The sequence below is a fragment of the Pinus tabuliformis genome, chromosome 5_1 (genome assembly GCF_031772625.1).
Source record: "Pinus tabuliformis cultivar Carrire ecotype Pingquan chromosome 5_1, CPIR1, whole genome shotgun sequence".
NCBI lineage: Eukaryota > Viridiplantae > Streptophyta > Pinopsida > Pinales > Pinaceae > Pinus > Pinus tabuliformis.
The window spans coordinates 993,600,804-993,621,918 of record NC_142305.1 but is presented as its reverse complement, the minus strand read 5'-3'; the positions used below and the strand labels follow the sequence as shown (position 1 = coordinate 993,621,918).

Below are 21,115 nucleotides of genomic sequence, written 5' to 3'. Positions count from 1 at the left end.
TAAAAAATTACAGGAATGAAGGAAAAAAGGGTCCTGAATATAGTCAATTGATTTCACCTCCATTGGGTGATGAAGAGGGAGTAGCGTAGGCTTCTCCATGAAGTGTTATTTAATTAATAAGACAAGGATTCCCGCAACTACCACCTCCACCCACACCACCTCCAACTTCACCACCTTCATTTGCGACTTCACCCATACCACCACCACCTCCACCATAGTTCAGCATGGAAAATTCAGTTAAGTTGCCTTTGTTTAAAGGCTTGGGAAATGAGGACCCAGACTAGTTCTGGTTCATTGTAAAAGCTGAATGTGAAGCTTAGGGCATTACAGATGATCACATGAAGAAGGCAACAATGGTTAGTGTGTTGTAGGATCACGTGCCAACCTGGTACATTAAATACTCTAATGATAACCCAAACGCTGGAGTGGTAGACATCCAAACCACGCTAAATAAAGAATCCAGTAGGCCTAAATCTGAGGAACAGTCGATTTTGGGGTTCAAGGAAATCGCAATGAAACCAAGCGAGACACCGTGGGAATTAGATCAGAGATTGAAGTGTAAAATTCGTGAAGCTAATATGAAATTAACAGATGGATAGCACCGCGAATGGTTCATGGCTTCGCTCCTGCCACACCTAAGGGTTGTGTTGTCACAATAGAAGATAACAACTCAGGTAGAGGCTTTGGATATTGCAATGAGACTGCATGAAACATCGATGCAGGATCCGAATCTGGGGGTTCAGCAGATCCATGCGCAGTTGCAAAATCTTTGCCTTGATATGCAAAGATTGAAGCAAGACAAAACAGTTCGACTAGAGGTGCATGAAGAGGTATGGTTCCTGAAATGCAAGGGTCAGGGACATGACAAAGACCATTGCCTGGTCTTTGAAAACTACATTGTAGGAGGAGGATCGATACCTTTGAGGCCAGAAGCTCACGCAGGACCAAGCGTGGGGCCTGCGTTGTGGTGCGCTATATGTCAGGTAGCAGGAAAACATATGATGGATAACTGTCATTTGCTACAAAAGTTTGTACAAACACCACAACAACCGTTCAGCAACTTCCACAGGTCAATAGGGCATGATGAGCGCAACTGCAGAAGTTACGAATTGATTATGAACATAACACCTGCCTATAGGGTTCAGGCAGAAACGCGTCCCCCTAACCATAGCACGAGGATGGCATGAATAGGTTTTAAGTGGAACAGACGAGGCCGAGGCAGAGGAGGACCTAGTAGAGGTCAGGGACAGCTAATCTGCTACAATTGCGGAGGACCAGGACACTATGCCCATGATTTCACTAACCCAACACATCCATCGTGCAAATATTGCACTCTGTTTGACCATGAAATGGAGGACTGTCCTACGCTGATAGTGAGGATATGCGACAAAGGGGCACTACCACCTCAGCTGACTCAGAACCTATAGATGATGAGGTCTGAGCCTCGTGAAGACGATCCAAATGTGAATATAGTGCTCCGAAGAGTAATTACAACAAGGGATTATAAGGGGAAAGAACCTGAAGATAGCGCATGAGTTCACAAAGCTCCGGTGAAAGGAGATGAATTTGATTTGGAGCACGCATGCGTAATGTTCATGGAAGCAAAGAAAAGCTTCGCTAAGGCCTCCACCTCAGGGAGAAAGGATAAACCTGATCAGGAGATGGACCCTTCTATGCTTACAACCTTTCTAGAGACCTTCATGAAGTTGTTGCATGATAGCAAGGGTGTGAAGTGATTACAGGAGCTTATAAATAAATGTGCCAGAAACACTCTGAGTGAGCCGCGCATGGTATGAAAAATTGGTAAGCATAAAATGAGAACAAGATGAAAGATGAGACTGGCCATGCAGATAGGAGAATACCAAATAGATCAGGTTATTTTGTATTTGGGCTCAGACGTGAACATCCTACCAAAGTAGACTTAGGAACGGATGGGAAGACCCATGTTGTAGTAGTTGCCGATTCAACTAAGGATGGCGAATCAGCAAAATATCATCCCCATGGGGCAGCTACAAGGGTTGACTATAGATATTGAAGGCGCGAGCGAGTTGGCTGACTTTGAAGTAATAGAAATTGTCGATGACAACAACCCCTATCATACACTCCTCGGCATTGATTGGGCTATTGATACGAATAGGGTAATCAAACTAAAGAAGCGAAATATGATATTTGAGAAGAAATCACTCCGCATAATAGTACCCCTAGATCTTGTCGAAGGATCACACTATACAGAACCAGTCCACGATTATGAGAGTGATGACGATTTGGACTGTATATATAAGATAATAGTGTGATACCAATATTGGGTGAATCCAAGAGTGGATGGATGAATTACATGGGATCATGAGAGTTCTTGCACCTCAGAATCTGATGAAGAATTAGAGCACTGGTAGAATCAGTTACATGAAGTAACCACGCTAAGTTGTAGCATGATGACCCAGTTGCAATGCTGTGTGCTGTCAAAAGTAAGAAATCTGCCGACTTATGATGGCTTGAATGATGTAGATATCGTTTTGGATGCATTTGAGAGGAAGGTACCAGAAAAGCAGTTCTTCCAAGCTTTGGACTGGGCACTACGTGCTACACCCGCAAGGTGGTGAGGTACGCAAAAGGGTAGCTTTGATGATTGGCGTGAATGTAGGACGATGATGAGAACACATTTTGGGAAGTCGAATGTACGAATGACAAAAAAATATGGTGGGAAGGATGATCTACACATGCACTTGGCCAAATGGGCTTAGGATTGTGGAGAGAAGCCCCAACCTAAACGGGTGCACTTGTTTTGTCACACCCTGGATGTCACCCGATGAATTGGTACTTAGAAACAAAGCTCTGCCATGGTATAGGTGAATGGGATATTCTACGCAAGGGATTCATAATGACATTCAGCTTTGAAGATTGGTTTGACTCTATTGATGAGGCATTACAAGAAGTGAAAGTAGCAATCCTTAGGATACTGCAGGATCCTTTGGACCTGATTCAACCCGATTAGACTACTCAACTGAGTCACACGCTGGAATTCTATAACGTGACTGTTAAAGAAGAAGATGAGGATCTACGAAAGATTAATATCGCTGAAAAACAAGGTCACCATGAGGTTGGAGGACCGCAGATTGAGAATCCTGATATAACCATGCCACTGAAAATGAAACAAGTAAACATTGTTATGGAGGTAGAGCCCAAATTCACAAATATTGGAGATTACTGGGATGACATGATGGTAGATAAGGTTGCTGAATTGCTCTGCAAATACCAAGATTTGTTCCCTACCAAGTTTATGGATCTAAAAGGGATAATCGAAGACTTGGGTGTTATGAATACCACGTTGAAGCCTAACGCAAGCCGGTTAAGCAAAGACCCTACCGTCTCAATCCGAAGTATAAGGAGAAGGTCTTCTTAGAGCTAGGTAAGATGCTCATGGAAAGCATCATTGAGCCCGTAGAAGAATCTGATTGGGTATACCCAATGGTGGTATAGGAGAAGAAGTAGAATGATGAGATAAGGATATGCATAGATCTCAGGAAGTTTAATGACACTTGTGTACATGATCCTTTCCTGACTTCATTCACTAATGAAGTGTTGGACAATGTAGGTGGCTAGGAACCATATTCCTTCACTGATGGGTTCTTTGGGTACCATCAGACCAAAATCACGCTAGAGGATAGGAGCAAGACGACCTTTGTGATAGAGTGGGGGTGTTTTTACTACACTGTAATGACTTTTGGATTAAAGAGTGCGCCTCTTATTTTTTTGCGCATAGTTGTTGCGGCGTTCAAGGAATTTATTCATAAGTTCCTAGAAGTGTACTTTGATGACTGGACTGTGTTTGGGCTGGTGAAAGCCATGTGGAAATTTTACACCTAATGCTAGATACCTGTCAAAGATATGATATCGCACTCAATCTGAAGAAATGCCTGTTTTGTGTTCCTTCTGGGACCCTGCTGGGTCATGTGGTTTCTAGACAGGGACTCATGGTAGATCCCATGAAGATCGTGGTGATACTTAATTTAGAAGAACTTAGGAGTGTGAAATAGTTGTGCACTACCCTAGGACATACTGGATATTATAGAACGGTTATCAAAGGCTATGCCCAGATCACCGCGCCTATGGAGAAGTTGTTGAAAAAGGATGTCACATTCTACTGGAACGCAGACTGTAAGAAAAGATTGGATGTATTAAAAGAAAATATGATCACCGAGCCGATTCTAGTCTTCTCGGATTAGAAGAAGGAGTTTCATGTACATGTTGAGGCATCATGTATAGCACTAGGAGCAGTACTAACATAAGTTGGCGGAGGGGACTTGGACCATCTTATAGTGTTCACAAGTAGAAGGTTATCTAAGGTGGAGAAGAACTATTCCACCACTAAGCGCAAAAGGTTAGCCATGGTCTACCCGATCCAAAAGTTTAGACACTACTTACTAGGTGGCCATTTTAAGATGTATATGGATCATTCTACGTTGAAGTACCTGGTCAATAATCCTGTGTTGGGGGGAGAATCTGCAGGTGGTTTTTATTGTCCCAGGAGTATGATTTTGAATTTATTATGAAACCTAGACGACTAAACGCAGGACCAGACCATCTGTCGCACATTGAAATAGGGGAAGAGCCCACTAATTTGGAGGAGGGATTGCCTAATGCATAGCTATTTGCAATGCACATCATGGATGGTCATTTTGAATATATCATACACTTCCTAATGACAGGAACTACCCCAGAAGGTTACATTGTCTAGTAGAAGAAAGAGATACTGGTGCGCATGGCAGACTTTTCTGTCATTGTCGGGCATCTGTACAAAATGGGGTCTGATGAGATATTGCGATGATATGTACTGAAGTTTGAAAGGAGTAGTGTCCTTGTGGATGCTCATGGGGGCATCACGGGAGGGCATTATGTAGGAAGAGTGACCACGGAGAAGATTATACACACAGGGTTGTGGTGGCCAACCCTCCATCAAGATTCAAAAGCTTACTACAAAGTGTGTGATGTGCGTCAAAATACTGGCAAGCCATTGCAAAGGGATAAGCTACCTCTGAATCTGTAGATGATGTTACAAACCTTTGAAAAATGGGTGATAGATTTTGTGGGACCCATTCAGCCCCAAGGAAAGAAGACGGGAGTGAGGTACATTATCACTGCAATGGAGTATTTGACTTGATGGGCAGAGGCACAACCTGTAAAGGATTTTATAGGTGCGACTACTACAAACTTTGAGTATGTACTGACGTGATTTGGCTATCCAAAGATTTTGATGAGTGATTGCGGTACACACTTTCTGAACGAGACGATCAGCGCGTTGACAGAGGAATTTCATGTGTATCACCAGAAGAACAAGCCTTATCACCCGTAGGCTAATAGGATGGTCAAAGCATTCAATAAAGTACTATAGGACTTGTTGACCAAGGTTTGCAATGCTCAGTGGAGTGATTGGGACCTGCACATACTCACAGTACTATGGGCCTATCGGACGACATGCAAGAAGTTGACCAGACAAACACCCTTTAGGCTTGTATATGGTGTTGAAGTAGTGATGCCCATGGAATACATTGTTCCTAGTCTGCGCATAGTGGCACTCATGGGTATGACGGATCGTGCAGCCCTAGAAGAGAGGCTTGCGCAACTGGCTAATATTGAGGAAGAGATATTTCTAGCTGGATTTCACCAACAGGTCCAAAAGAAGCACAAAAAAGCATGGCACGATTGGCACATTAAGATGCACACCTTTGAGGTAACTGACCTAGCTTTGCTATATGACAGCAAGTTTGATAAATTTCCAAAGAAATTCAGAATGCATTGGTTAGGGCCCTATGTCATTAAGGAGATTACCAACGGAGGAGCGGTTCAGTTGGTCAAATTGAATGGAGATCCCTTCCCCAGAAAGGTGAATGGAAGTTGATTGAAGCCATACACCAGTGGTCCGACCATGTGACTACACGAAGGTAGCATAGTCTTAGCACTCCATGCATCTGAAAGGAGGCACAGGGCTATAAACTACACTACTCGGGTTGGGGAGCTGCGTGATTGGAGGATTGTGTGAAGCAAGGAAGTGTCACAGGGTTCGCAGCAGTGCGGAGGGAGCTACGCTACACAGGGAGAAATCGTGTAGGTTGATCAGGAAGTGACCATTAAAATCAGTGTTCATGATTTGATGGTATAAATGCGGCCAAATGGAGTTGGCAACTGTCATTTAAGATGAAATTTATGGGTCAGATCCTTGAAAATCTACCATCAATCCAACATTAATGAACCGAATTTGGGGGGAACGATCGAATTTGAATTCAAAATGCCCTATAAATTACATGTGGCTGCCCAACGAAAAATACTTGGCATTTTGAGAATTGAGTTGTTGAGCTCTCAGGCGCACATGAACCGAGACTTATTCAAGGCTCTGATAGCCAGTTTAGCATTTGAGAACTTACGAGAGATGTCATGAGAATTGTTGATTAGCATTATGTCGAAACCTACCACAACTATAGATACTAAATGAGTGATAGAAGAGGAGACAGTGCTGAAAATTGTTATGGAGGCCGAAGAAGCTGTTCCAGAGGTTTTTGAAGTATTAGCAGAAGTCCCCAAATTACCAAGGACTTCGAGACCAAAGCCCACCCCAACCAAGGAGAGCGCAAAGGATAGGAAGGGAAAGGAGACTACAATACTAGTGCGTGCATCACCAAGAAGAAACTCACTGAAGGACAAGCCCATTGCATAGGAAAAGGGCAAAGCCATCAATCTGGAGTCGGAGGAGGAAGAAATTGAAGACATCCTGATGGATGAGCAGGATGTTGGGATAGATGTGGAGTAAGTTGAAGCCCAAGGTGCTGACCCTATCACTCGATTACCTGAGTACATCGCTCCATGCAAGGGTAAGACCAAGGTGCCAAAATATATCGATGAGAGCAAGGTCCCCTTGCAAACCCCTATCCTATTGGATGAAATTGTTTTTGAAGGATGGCACTTGGGTCAGGATCCTCTGTTAAAACTTGAAGACTGGGACTTGGACGACCATGAGAAGTTCCCACACCTAGCAACTGAATAGTTGATGCACCGCATTATCGATACAACCACCAGAATGACTGCATTGGAGCCACGGAGGTGGCTCAGAGGAGTAGACAAGGTAGGTTTGCTCAACCTACTATGGGTGACGCCCTACAACCACACCTTGGTTATAGGATTGGTCATCAAGCAGCTGCTATGCTTGGTGCATGATGGGTGTCTATTGCTGGAGTAGCCAATACCCATCACTGATAGATTGATCCACAAGATCACACAATTGCCTTACATAGGAGAAAATTCATCCATGATATTCAGCGGAAAAGGTGGTGAGTAGGCCCTCGCGGAGGCCATGAAAGAGAAGTTTAAGCTTGTAAAGAAGCCACGTGGATATTCCATATCCAGCATCTGTGACCCTACTTTAAAGGTAGCTACACAAATTTGAGCAGGGAAGGTGATGAGGAAGTGTCACACAGATGAGGTGCCAGCGCCTGTCGTCGGGATAGCAGCCCAGTGTGCCGAAGGAGTTTAGTTCAATTGGACAGACTACCTATGCGGTGAGTTCCTTGCAAACTATCATGAAACATAGGAGCTCAGCAAGATGTTCCACTACGCGTGGGTCTTGTTGTCTATCGTGTTGGTAGCATGGGAGCTGCCAGAGGACAGTCAATTCCCTTCGGTCGCACTAAACCTACCAAAAGTAGAAAATTACACTTTGTTGTGGGTGACCAAGGATGCGTAGTGCATCAAGGACAACAAGATCTTCTGGATCTTGATGGAGATGAACATCTGCATGACCATCAATACAAACCAGAGTTGTTTCCTATGGTGTTTGCCAACCTGAAGGGCTACGTAAAATTAAAAGCAAATTTTCACCATGTGTCCATCAGGGCGTGGAAGGACCCTATGCAGACATGGTATGACTTGCTTTACCTGGAAATGGATGATTCCATTTAAATAAAATTTTCACCATGTGTCCATCAGGGCGCGGAAGGACCCTATGCAGACATGGTATGACTTGCCTTACCTGGAAATGGATGATGCCATTGATGCAGTATTTGATCATTGGTCGAAAAAATGGCGCACTACAACAGACTTGGCGGTGGGAGGGAGCAAGTCCACCACGTAGAAAAAGAAGGAGGAGGCCAAGCTCAAGATGACGCAGCTAGCCAAAAATAGAAAGGAGGCCGCTGACAAGGCCCAGGTAGAGTGTGATGCCACTCAGCAAATAGAGAAGCAAACAGGTGGAACAGAGCAGGGATTTGACAAGGGTGTGACATGTCATTCACCTGAGACAGAGGAAGAGGTGGACGAGTAGATAGAGCAGCACAACGTGGACCCACAGGTGACGTCCACCTGCATCAAGCGTCCAAGGGAGCAGGAGAAAGGAGGGTCCAGGAAGAAATCGAAGGCCACTAAGACATCGATGGACCTAATCACCTTTACCAAGGGTGATTTGCATGACATCGGTGACACGGTGTGAGATGTCACGGTGGAGACCCTACAACAGTTTGAGTAGCAACAACAACTAATATTGGGGGCTATCTAGACAGGTCTACAGGAGCTGTAGACCTACGCATTACAGGCTAGCACAGTGTCCACTAGCCTTGCTATCGACACTTTAGAAGCTGTCGAGATGTTGTGAGGAGGCATGTTGAATGGTACCAGAGTTGGCCATTCCTAAGGAAGAACCAGTCGAGCTACGCGTCCACAAGATGACCACAGGGGTGCGCGATGCTCATATAGAAATGGTGAGGGTTCAGTTGGAGTTGAACCTATAGATCACCAAGTTACAGTTGAAGGCTTAGCCTTCAACTTCACCAGAAGTAAAGGAGCAACATTTAAATGATGTCACAGAAGCAATAGTGGTGGTTGATAGTGCAGTAGCATACTGCACACAACTTTTGGAGTAGTCCTTTAAGGTCTTGACGAGCTTGTAGGAGGACCCTAATGTAAAGCGACTAGAGACACAAGTGTGTGAGCTGCAACAGTTCTATGATGAAGTCAAAGGCACATCATGAATCGTCCCGCTAACACAGAGACTGGAAAAACTACAGGAGGCCAAGCAGCTGAAAGAACAGGTGGATCCAGTGCTACACAAGGAAGTAGTGCTGAAGGTGTGATTGAGGTTATGGCTAGATGAGGCTTACATGGTCATGAACTCTAATGAAGGAAAGCATGCAGCTTTGTAAGAAACTCAGCAAAAGCTTCAAGCAAACAGTTCAAGAGCAGTGACCGAGCAGATGGTTGAAGATGCGAAGCAGGTGCCTGCACAGTGCACTATCGAGGTTTTCGTCATACACGTCGAGCTGGGAGGTCTTCACGCTAAGATCTCTGTGCCTACCAAGTGACTCGAGGGTGAGTCACGATGTTTGTGTTGGGGACCTGTTGGGAACAGGATCCTCCAAGGACAATTTTGGGGCTAAATGCACATGTTTTGGGTCAAGTTTTGTAATAAAGTGTAAAGTCTCCGCATTTTGTGGTCACGGAGCACGAAGGTGTCATGAGTCATAAAGGGTTGTATTCTCTTATTTTGTAAAGTAAATTTGTATGTAAAGATCTACCCATGGTCCGTGCACCATGGGATTGTATAAAAAAGAGCTAAGTAAGTAAGCTCTAAGTAGTTAGGAGTAATATGTTGAAGTATGAGGTCTTGAGCGATAAAGAGAAAAGTCTAGGTTTCGGGTCATAGCATAGGTAGAGGCTCTATAGCTGAGTGCATAGAGGCCTAGGGTAGAAGTTTGCAGATAAGTGCGCAAACCCCCATAACTATGTGCGTAGGATGGGTAGAGTCTGTAATAATTTCAAGATATCAATAAAGAGAAGAATTATGCAAATTCTGTGTCTTTGTTTCATGTTAATTCATCTTGTCATATTGTGTATGAATTTCATTTATAATGCTTATGTGATGCGTGAATGTATGTAATTATGTTAGATAATTGAATGCAATTAAGGATATATGTTTACTTGGTGCTAAGTGTGATTGTTTAATAACATAAGTAAGACACTTAATCTAGTTTGGGAATCTGCACGATACATTGCCCTAGTAGCGTGAAAGTACCTTGACACGGGTTGGGGTTGCACGAAGGTTAATCGTACCCCTTCGCAGAGGTACTGACAGGCGGAATGAAGGGCTAGATAGATAGAGCCCTAGAACTTAATGACCTATGTGAAAGAAGGAACAGAAGGAATAAACTGACATCACAACCATCTCAGGGTGTGGAAACTTGGTTCCCGCATCTGCCCATACTGCTTCAGGTGAGACTTCAGTCTGCGCTCCATGGGCTGATGTTGAAAGGTCCAGTAGTGTAATGATTTGTTTGGCTAACTAATGCTAAACTTGGGTCAGGCCCCATGTAGCCAACAATTTATTATTCATTTTGGTGTTAGCATGCCCAAACTGTAACCTCATCATTCTTTGGTAATCCCACCATCCAGCAAAACTATCCTTATGCCCACACCACCATTGTGCAGGCGTAGCACGCAGTGCCAACTCTAATGCTTGGAATAGGTTATCCTTAGGGACTTCATGCTCAAGTTCATCCAAAAATAGATCTACATCAATTGAACCATCATAATAGGGTAATTTCCCTACCTACGACAAAACATAGCACAGTGACTTCGTCATCATATTACATTGTAATGTAGACACTTCATGCAAGTGATTATGCCAATGCTCCAACTCTTCATTTGAATCAGAGGTGCAAGAACTCTCCTGGCCACATGTAATTCGTCCTCTTGTCGTTGGATTGATCCAGTCCTAATCCCACACTATTATCTTGTAAATCTAATCCAAGTCATCATCACTTTTGTCATAATCATGGATGGGTTCAGTATAGTGTGCCCCTTCTGTAGGATCTAGTGGCACTATAACCCACAATGAATTTCTTTCAAATCACATCATCCTCTTTTTCATATTAATTACCCCATTCATGTAAATAGCCCAAACAATTCCCAAGAGCGTGGGGTAGGGATTACTATCATCATCAATTTTTATAACTACAAAGTCTGCTACTACATTCGCACGTTCAATATCAACTGTAACTCCATATAACTGTCCCATGGGGATGATTTTTTGTTGGTTCACCATTCTAAGTTGAATCAGAGACCACTGCAGTGCAGGTCTCTATTATACAGGAAAATTACCTCCTCACAAGCTCAGAGGAGAAAGACATGATGACTGAAGGACTGACCAAGTTCATAGGCCCAGTTGTCAAGCTAATGTTGTCTAGGCACTAGCAACCTACTTTATAAAGCTTCCTAGCAAGGCTAAGGGTGCATTAGTGCCTAGGGTAAATCTGTTTGTTACCTAGGGAAGAGTGCTAGTGGACCTGCATGAGTTTATATGGGTCAAGGGAACAAGTTGACCAAGAAATATCCCAAGATTCTCTCCTATGTCAGCTCACAAAAGCAAGGAAACTTCAGAACTCGGCCTGTTTGGAGGTATTATTAATTCGTAATGGAGTATGCAAATGAGAAAGAGCACAAAGGCATGGGAACATCACTTTTTTTCCTAATGGAACTCTTGAAGGACTTGGAAACCCTATCCGCACATGCTATATATGCAAGGCTAGGGCCATTGTGAAAGAGGTCGAACCATTTCAAAGGATTGCCTATTTGACTGTCGAGCATAGTCTTAGACTAAGGCATTAGAAGAGGCTAAGAAGGGAGAGAGAGAGAGGAGCTGGAGGGGTAAGCGAAGGCTGATACAACTGATGGTTGTAATCAATATTTTATACAATAATATAGAACTGCAATTGTGTTGTCCACTCTACAATGTTGGTAGTATAACTTGTTTATATGTTCATGCAATATCGTTATTATGAATGGCTTAGATATATGCAACTAGATATCTTTATATGTTCATGCATTGTGTATCAAGGTTTTATGTTATGATATTATGCTTGTCTTTTCTATGTGCGGGTTTTGATCTAGAGTTGGCTCAGGGATCTTCCGCCTAGCTACATTGCACTCTCCAGCAACACCACACTTTGATATTCATTTTTTAAGCATACATATGCATGCATCTTTGTGACAGCTGCAGCTAATCTTATAGTCTTTCAAGGATCTTGTGAAGATCCTTGAGGGTTTCTACATCATCCAAACACTTCTGCATTAATCCCTCTAGAAGAATTGGCAACTCCGCTGAGGACTACACTTAGTTCCCGATTTTTCACAGAAAGTTCCTAGATCTCTCTTTCTTCTAGGCCTTCATGTACTTATTCACTCCCTTTCTAACCACTTAGGACTATACAACACCATTCTCTCAGTGCTCAGCCCTAGGTCTCATCCCTACAACCTATTTTTTGAGCTTTTTTCCTCACTAACGATGTCTTCTAGTGTAAACAGTGCTTTATAAAGCACTTTGGCCTCACAAACAATGTGTTAGTGTTGCAAGTAACTCTCTGTAGCCTCTAGTACAGAGTGTTATCCAGCCAGTTCTTGATAAACGGATTTCTCTATGACCTCATGGGTTGGGAAATCTTCTTGTAGACAGAATAGGGATCTGCAGCTATGCTTGTTTAACTGATATGTGTCCTGAACAATTTTTATTTTTTTTAAATAGCTTTACTTCTCAAAGTTTTTGTTTTCATAAAAGAAAAAATACAAAATGTTCACTGTTGTCTACTTAGTTGGTTAGATCTGCATTATTTGGTTTCAAAAGTTGTTAGTGAGCACTAAGGTTATGTCAGTTATGGTAGTTTTTTACTGAATAGGATGCTTGGTATATATATTGATGTATAAATGACTCTCCCTTTGTAGAAGCAGCTTATTCATCGAAAGTAAAAATTTACAAACATTGTTTTTTCATCATTTGAGTCAGGGTCCCATATAACTTCATACGTCAACACCCCTAGCAAAGACTCTAACAAAGTAAATTTAAAATATACCTAATAAAATCAATCAACAACTCTTTTTAGAGTAAACACACATTAGTTTAGGCTAGGATCTTGGGATAGACAATGTGAATTAACTACCTAAGATCATACACCGAAACTAGTGTCATTAAAGACAGAAATCCTTCTGCACTCATACTATCCGAGATCACTCTAGTAAAATTAGATCTAAATACGACACAACGTTGGAATATAAGTGAAGGTAGCCCACCTTTGCTTAAATAATCTTCGTATTCTGTGTATCAAGGATCCCTCCGGGGATATCAGAGTTGAGTCGAGGACTAAGGTATCCTACCCACACAGTGTACTGTCTGCGTCTATGTCCCCCCAAGTAGTGTTTGTGATTTGTGGTATCCTTAGTGGCCATACTTTTAGGGAAGAACACAAGGTGACTGGGGCAGGCTGCCTTGGTGCCTAACACAAACGAACCTACTTTGTATTCATTTTTTCCGAGGGTGCTTGTCTTCATGAAAGTACTTGGCCCCTTAATCTGAGGTTCGGGCAAGGCTCATGAGTAATCATAGCTATAAATTTGGAAAACTCTCTCTAATATTCATTGTGATACTGGGTTTCATCTCCAATGATCGGTGCTTATCAAATAGGGTCATTTCCCTTTGTTTGTTGATTGATTTCCTTAGTGTTTATTTTTTATTTTTGAAGTGTCAGATTGTTATCGCCGAGAATTTAACAAATATCACTTTAAAATCTATTGATAAAATTTAACGGGCACCGTGGCTACGTCTAGCCCTTGTCATCAGACTAGATGGTTGTTAGGTCTTCCCCCACTCATTGTGGAGGATCCGTCAAGCCCTAGTGGACCGGATTCCCTGTCTTTGGGCAATCAGTCTATGAGATCTAACACATAATCAGTTCGGACATTCCACGATTCAATATTTCCAGAAGATTTCTTTACTGAAGGTTTCATTCCTCCTGTTATCACTTAAAGAATTCTGATTTCAAAACCGCTCACATTAGCTTGATGGTAAAAAAGAGATTGGGCTGCGACAGCTGGAGTTGGATATTATGTCATTTGGGCTGCAAAAGCAGAGAAGGTTATGTGATATTCAAGTTACAGGTCCATTAGATATGTTGGCATGAGAACAGGTCGCGATGGTGTGGATTATGGTGTTTCCTTTGATGTCGAAAGTGGTGTCCAAGTCGATTGGGAGAATTCAAAACTTCTGATGAACAAATCCTTGCTCTGTATTTCCAGTGGATGGGCATGAGCTAATTGAGCTCCGGAATGGAGCGGAGTATTGCATATTCGAATCTACAAGCACCTATTACGAGGCCTATGTCCATGCCCTCAAGGTTTTAAGAAAGCCGGAAATGGAGAATCTTCAGTTCAACGAACAGCTCGTATATCTTAAAGCCAGTGTACAGGATGTTGAATATAATGTTGATTGGCGTGAGGTTTGTAAGGATCAGTGTGATTCTGTTGAGGAAAACCCGGAACTCATATTATCTAGTCAGAGATATCAAAATGTAGCAGAGTTCGAGTTAGTGTGGTGGAACAGAGGAAACAGTGCAAAGAGAAAGGTCTATATTTGGCGTCCTATTCTTCCACCTGGATGCTTTTATGTCGGTGATATTTTAGTTCCAGGATATGAGCCTCCGAATATGGTTCTGGTGCTTCGTGATCTCATTGATGGGACAACTTTGAGATCTCCACTGGATTTAAGACAAGTAGGGCATATAGACAAACAAACAGGCATGGATAGTGTATCCTTCTGGATTCCCCAGGCACCTCCAGGATATGTTTCGCTAGGTTGTATTGCAAGTAAGAGTACAATGAAATCTGAGGAAACTACTTTATTATGATGTGTTCGTAGTGATTTGGTAAGTGGAGGTCAGTTTCCTGATAACAGCATTTGGGACACAACCGAAATTAAACATACGAGAGAAGGCTTCAGCATATGGACACTAGATAATGAGCTTGGCACATTCATTGTGAGAAATGGATTCAAAATGCATTTCTAGCGGAAGTAAGTGACATCACAGCTCTTGTCGCTCTCAGATTCGTGGTTCACAACCATGATAATCTCTTCGTTGCTGCCGAAGCAACACATGCTGTGGGCATCTCTGTCTTGATCTACAAGCTCTTCAAGGAACGGAACTGTGCAAGATTATCACTTAAATCTCAGGAGCTTACTGTTATATTCTTAGCAGTGAGGGTGTACTGCAGTTTTGTTATAGAATATGATATACACACATTGCTTGATTGTGCAACATTAGTCACCACTTTGTGGGTGATTTACAGGATACGTTTCAAGTTGAAGGCAACACATGATGAATATTTGGATAATTTTTCGATATATTATGTGGTGATTTCATGTGCAGTACTTGCCCTTTTTTTTATCCATCCATCAACATCCCATAATATTGTAAACAGGATACTTTGGGCCTTTTGTGTTTACCTTGAAGTTGTTGCAGTTTTACCCCAGCTTCGCATGATGCAAAATATAAAGATAGTTGAACCATTCACAGCCCATTATGTGTTTCCATTGGGTATTGCAAGGTTTTTCAGCTGTGCATATTGGGTACTCTAGGTTTTGAATAGCCGTGGCTACTTGTTTTTCATTGGGCCATGGCTTGTGGCCGTTCATGGTACTTTGTCAGAGATTGTTCAGACTTTTATTTTGGCAGACTTTTGCTACTAATATGTTCAAAGTGTTGTAGGAGGGCAACTTGTGCTGCGGCTTCCTTCAGGAGTGGTGTGATTTCAATCTAATGGCTCCGCTGAAGTTTCTATGGAACTGGTGTATGATTTGGATCTGGTGCCAAAATGTGCTTTTCCGCAAAAGCAATTACTTCTTGCAGCAATTGACATGGCGGATGCAGGCTCAAAATCAAGAGGTTATGTAGTATACTCAACTTGATCAATTACGGTTGCAGAGAATAAGGCAGTCCAGAATCCTTACATAACAGGCTCCTGATCCATTTGTTAATCTGGAAAAAATTGAGACTATGTCTAACAATGCTTGTTCTCATCCTAGAACCACATCAAAGCTCTTCTTACCTGATAGCCTTACTCTTTCAACATCACTTCAAGTCTTATCATCTGCATTATCTTCTTCACATCCAAGAAGCAATAACCTAAACTCCACTGGTCCTCCAGTATATGATCAAAGTCTAGTGAGTAGCATTAACGTTATTGGGCCAGAGGAATTATTGATAGAAAATGAAGAGGGAAGGCAATTTAATAATGCAGAAAAGCCTGAGGGGAAGAATTTTCGAATCGGACAGTTGACAGAGAAATTTGCTTCAGACATTGATGTTAGAAATGATGAAAATACAGGCAAGATGATGCTTCAGAATAGTTTGAAGGATAAGTCAGAGGTGGATCTTTGTAGAAATTTCATAAATAAAAAATCAGCAGGAGCTTTTTGGCATACTTGAACAGGTTTTTGGCAATGGTAACTGTCTCACTTCTGATTCAGATATTAAAAGACAAGACAAATATGGTGCTCCTTTTTTCAGGCAATGAAATCGAAGATAAGGTATACAAACAAAGTAGAGTCTAAGACTGTGTTTTCGAAATTACACAGCAGTTTCGTAGCGCGCTACGAAACTGTTGTAGCTGCATGTTACAATTGAGCCAATAAATTATGATGGACAAATCAGCAAATTTTTTTGAAAGGTGTTGTCTTCACACATGAAACGGTAGACAGCACATCAAGGACGTGGCAGTCTGCTCTATTTTGGGTAAATAAAGGATAAAGAGTACGTTTCTGTGCATTCGAATATTTTGGGGAAAAATGAAGCCGAGAAGCAAGGATAGTCTCCTAATATTTATGGGCAGTTAAGAAGATTCAGCATCCAAGCATCCAAGGTCAAAATGGAGTATTAAACACTCATCTCAGCCAAACTGAAAGAGAACCAGATGTCAAAGAACGAGGAGAAACCATCATGCATGTAATATGGAGTTATAGTCATAGTTGATTTAGAACTCTTAAAAACTACAGTCAGCACTTTGTTGTATTTATTAGTTAGTTAAATGTTGATAGGTGTCACTAGAAGTAGTTTTCGAATTCCCCTCATGCTGGAGGAGGAAGCTCGAATCAGTTAGAATAAGCACTCTATATATAGCTGAAACAAAAATGTAATGAGGGTTGGGAAAACTTTATGACAAAGCATTGTATTTGGCTTATGTAAAGACAAAATTTCAGTAATATAATTTGGCTTTACTTCTCAGGATTCATGAAGGATTTCTAGGTTCAGAATGTGTGATCTTGTCCTTTCCTAAGTTTTTTACAGTTTTATAAATGTATAATCACTCAGAATTCACTGATTGTGCTCTGATTTCCTGTATGCATTTATAAACTGTGGTTTCATATGAGTTATGTTCTGAATTTTCAAATGCTGAATGCCCTGACTTCTATGTAACGTCAAGATCCTTGTTTACTGAAGTGTTGTTGACTCCATAGGCCCAATGGAAACTTGTTTAATGTTTTTCCAGCATCCATATTTATCACAGATATATCACACAGAGTTAGCCATCTTATCTTAAGTAAAACTCATTAACCCATTTAGAGAGAGCCCTCTCAGGTTGAGGAGGCTAAGCCTCAACCTAAAGTAGGTCTAAAATAGTTACTTGAAGTCTTCCTGGTCAGCAGCCTTCCAGGGCCTGATTTTGAGATAACATTTTGGTGCGTCTGCCGGGAGTCTGAAGATTACTCATTCCCGAAATTATGAAGCTGAACTTCTAAAGGTAGCAGGAGCTCAGAAGGTTTTTGAGGCTGCAAATCTACCTTGGCGACTCCATTGTTGAAGAATTCAAAATTCATACATTCATGTTGATTCCACTGGAGTTATGAAGGACCCAGATGCTACCATTCTTATTTCAAGGTATGCATGCATAAATTTTTCAGGAATTCATGGTTTCCCAAATCATTTTCCCGAGGATGCATATTTTCTAAAGAATGGTCCAAAATTCAATGGAGAAGATTTGAGTTTAACTTTGAAGCATATATCAGATTTCTGTGATTTTACCGAGCTTCTTAGAGTTAAACATGAGGATGTTTGCATTATGTTGTTCTATGATTCATTTCAAGGGAAATGCAAACAGTGGATTGAAAGCTTTCCTGCCAAATCCATTAAGTCATTTGAAGAATTTTGGCTTATGTTTTTGGAGAAATGGATAGATAGATCAGATGTGGTGGTAAACTCTCCTTCAATTCAAGGTTTCAAACAATGGAATAATGATCATAGTAATGGAGAAATAGATGAAAATTTTTCTTTGTCCTTATCCTCGTATCTAAAATCATTTGAGTGTAAGGCAAAAGATGAAATTTTTGGATGAAGTTGCTGAGGACATTGAGAAAAACATTGAAGGTTTAGAAGGTCAAATTCAGGCATATAGTTTTCATAATCATGATCATTATTTTCAGAAGCTTTCTATGGCAAAACACAAGGAGAGAGTGTTGCTTCCTTTCTCTTTCACGATTGAGGAACTGTACACTGTTGTTGAAAATCAGTTTGCACAACCAGAAAGTTACAAGAATCATCAAGCTGATCATGTATTCTGGGATCTTATAGCTGGCTATGTGGAAGAGTTTTACTCTCCATTGTTTCAGTTCTTCTATGAAGGTCAGAGGCAATTTCAGTGGCAGTGGTCATCGCCATATCATAGTGGCTCTGAACTCAGATGCAGTCAAAAAACTCAAATATCAGATAAGACAAATGATTGGCTGCATTGGAAATTTCACATTGATTGAGTTGAAAGAAGTTTGAATTGATAGGGTAGGTAGGTAGGAAAATGCAAATAAGCTCAAGGTTGACTGAGCATTTTTTTTTTTTCAGTAGATGTAGATTTCTTTCTCCCACAGTGATCATCAAGTTTAAGCCCGAGGTGAAGGCCCAAGAAGCTGGAAGGGGATGCTTGTCAAGAAAATTTCTGTTGGTCATAAATGGATAAGGCACTGGACCTGCGAGTTCTTAGTGTACTACAGGAGCACACTATCCCAAGTGGAGCCACTGTTATCACTTAAAGAATTCTGATTTCAAAACCGCTCACATTAGCTTGATGGTAAAAAGGAGATTGGGCTGCGACAGCTGGAGTTGGATATTATGTCATTTGGGCTGCAAAAGCAGAGAAGGTTATGTGATATTCAATTTACAGGTCCGTTAGATATGTTGGCATGAGAACAGGTCGCGATGGTGTGGATTATGGTGTTTCCTTTGATGTCGAAAGTGGTGTCCAAGTCTATTGGGAGAATTCAAAACTTCTGATGAACAAATCCTTGCTCTGTATTTCCAGTGGATGGGAATGAGCTAATTGAGCTCCAGAATGGAGCGGAGTATTGCATATTCAAATCTACAAGCACCTATTACGAGGCCTATGTCCATGCCCTCAAGGTTTTAAGAAAGCCGGAAATGGAGAATCTTCAGTTCAACGAACAGCTCGTATATCTTAAAGCCAGTGTACAGGATGTTGAATATAATGTTGATTGGCATGAGGTTTGTACGGATCAGTGTGATTCTGTTGAGGAAAGCCCGGAACTCATATTATCTAGTCAGAGATATCAAAATGTAGTAGAGTTCGAGTTAGTGTGGTGGAACAAAGGAAACAGTGCAAAGAGAAAGGTCTCTATCTGGCATCCTATTCTTCCACCTGGATGCTTTTATGTCGGTGATATTGCAGTTCCAGGATATGAGCCTCCGAATATGGTTCTGGTGCTTCGTGATCTCATTGATGGGACAGCTTTGAGATCTCCACTGGATTTAAGACAAGTAGGGCATATAGACAAATAGAGAGGCATGGATAGTGTATCCTTCTGGTTTCCCCAGGCACGTCCAGGATATGTTTCGCTAGGTTGTATTGCAAGTAAGAGTACAATGAAACCTGAGGAAACTACTTTATTATGATGTGTTCGTATTGATTTGGTAAGTGGAGGTTAGTTTCCTGATCACAACATTTGGGACACAACCGAAATTAAACATACGAGAGAAGGCTTCAGCATATGGACACTAGATAATGAGCTTGGCACATTCATTGTGAGAAATGGATTCAAAAGGCGTTTCTAGCGGAAGTAAGTGACATCACAGCTCTTGTCACTCTCAGATTCATGGTTCACAACCATGATAATCTCTTCGTTGCTGCCGAAGCAACACATGTTGTGGGCATCTCTGTCTTGATCTACAAGCTCTTCAAGGAACGGAACTGTGCAAGCTTATCACTTAAATCTCAGGAGCTTACTGTTATATTCTTAGCAGTGAGGGTGTACTGCAGTTTTGTTATAGAATATGATATACACACAGTGCTTGATTGTGCAACATTAGTCACCACTTTGTGGGTGATTTACAGGATACGTTTCAAGTTGAAGGCAACACATGATGAAGATTTGGATAATTTTCCGATATATTATGTGGTGATTCCATGTGCAGTACTTGCCCTTTTTTTTATCCATCCATCAACATCCCATAATATTGTAAACATGATACTTTGGGCCTTTTGTGTTTACCTTGAAGCTGTTACAGTTTTACCCCAGCTTCGCGTGATGCAAAATACAAAGATAGTTGAACCATTCACAGCCCATTGTGTGTTTGCATTGGGTATTGCAAGGTTTTTCAGCTGTGCATATTGGGTACTCTAGGTTTTGAATAGCCGTGGCTACTTGTTTTGCATTGGGCCATGGCTTGTGGCCGTTCATGGTACTTTGTCAGAGATTGTTCAGACTTTTATTTTGGCAGACTTTTGCTACTAATATGTTCAAAGTGTTGTAGGAGGGCAACTTGTGCTGTGGCTTCCTTCAGGAGTGGTGTGATTTCAATCTAATGGCTTTGCTGAAGTTTCTATGGAACTGGTGTATGCTTTGGATCTGGTGCCAAAATGTGCTTTTCCGCAAAAGCAATTACTTCTTGCAGCAATTGACATGGCGGATGCAGGCTCAAAATCAGGAGGTTATGTAGTATACTCAACTTGCTCAATTACGGTTGCAGAGAATAAGGCAGTCCAGAATCCTTACATAACAGGCTCCTGATCCATTTGTTAATCTGGAAAAAATTGAGACTATGTCTAACAATGCTTGTTCTCATCCTAGAACCACATCAAAGCTCTTCTTACCCGATAGCCTTACTCTTTCAACATCACTTCAAGTCTTATCATCTACGTTATCTTCTTCACATCCAAGAAGCAATAACCTAAACTCCACTGGTCCTCCAGTATATGATGAAATTCCAGTGAGTAGCATTAACGTTATTGGGCCAGAGGAATTATTGATAGAAAA

At 41.6% G+C, this 21,115-nt stretch overlaps 1 protein-coding gene across 1 annotated transcript; it reads left to right on the top strand.

Moving 5' to 3' along the window:
- Window positions 1-19,954: 19,954 nt before the first annotated feature.
- On the top strand, window positions 19,955-20,869 carry LOC149168049 (uncharacterized). Its single transcript, XM_089430679.1, has 3 exons — window positions 19,955-20,257; window positions 20,483-20,540; window positions 20,679-20,869. The coding sequence occupies exons 1-3, from the start codon at window positions 19,955-19,957 to the stop codon at window positions 20,867-20,869; spliced, it is 552 nt and encodes a 183-aa protein (XP_089286805.1).
- The last annotated feature ends 246 nt before the right edge of the window (window positions 20,870-21,115 follow it).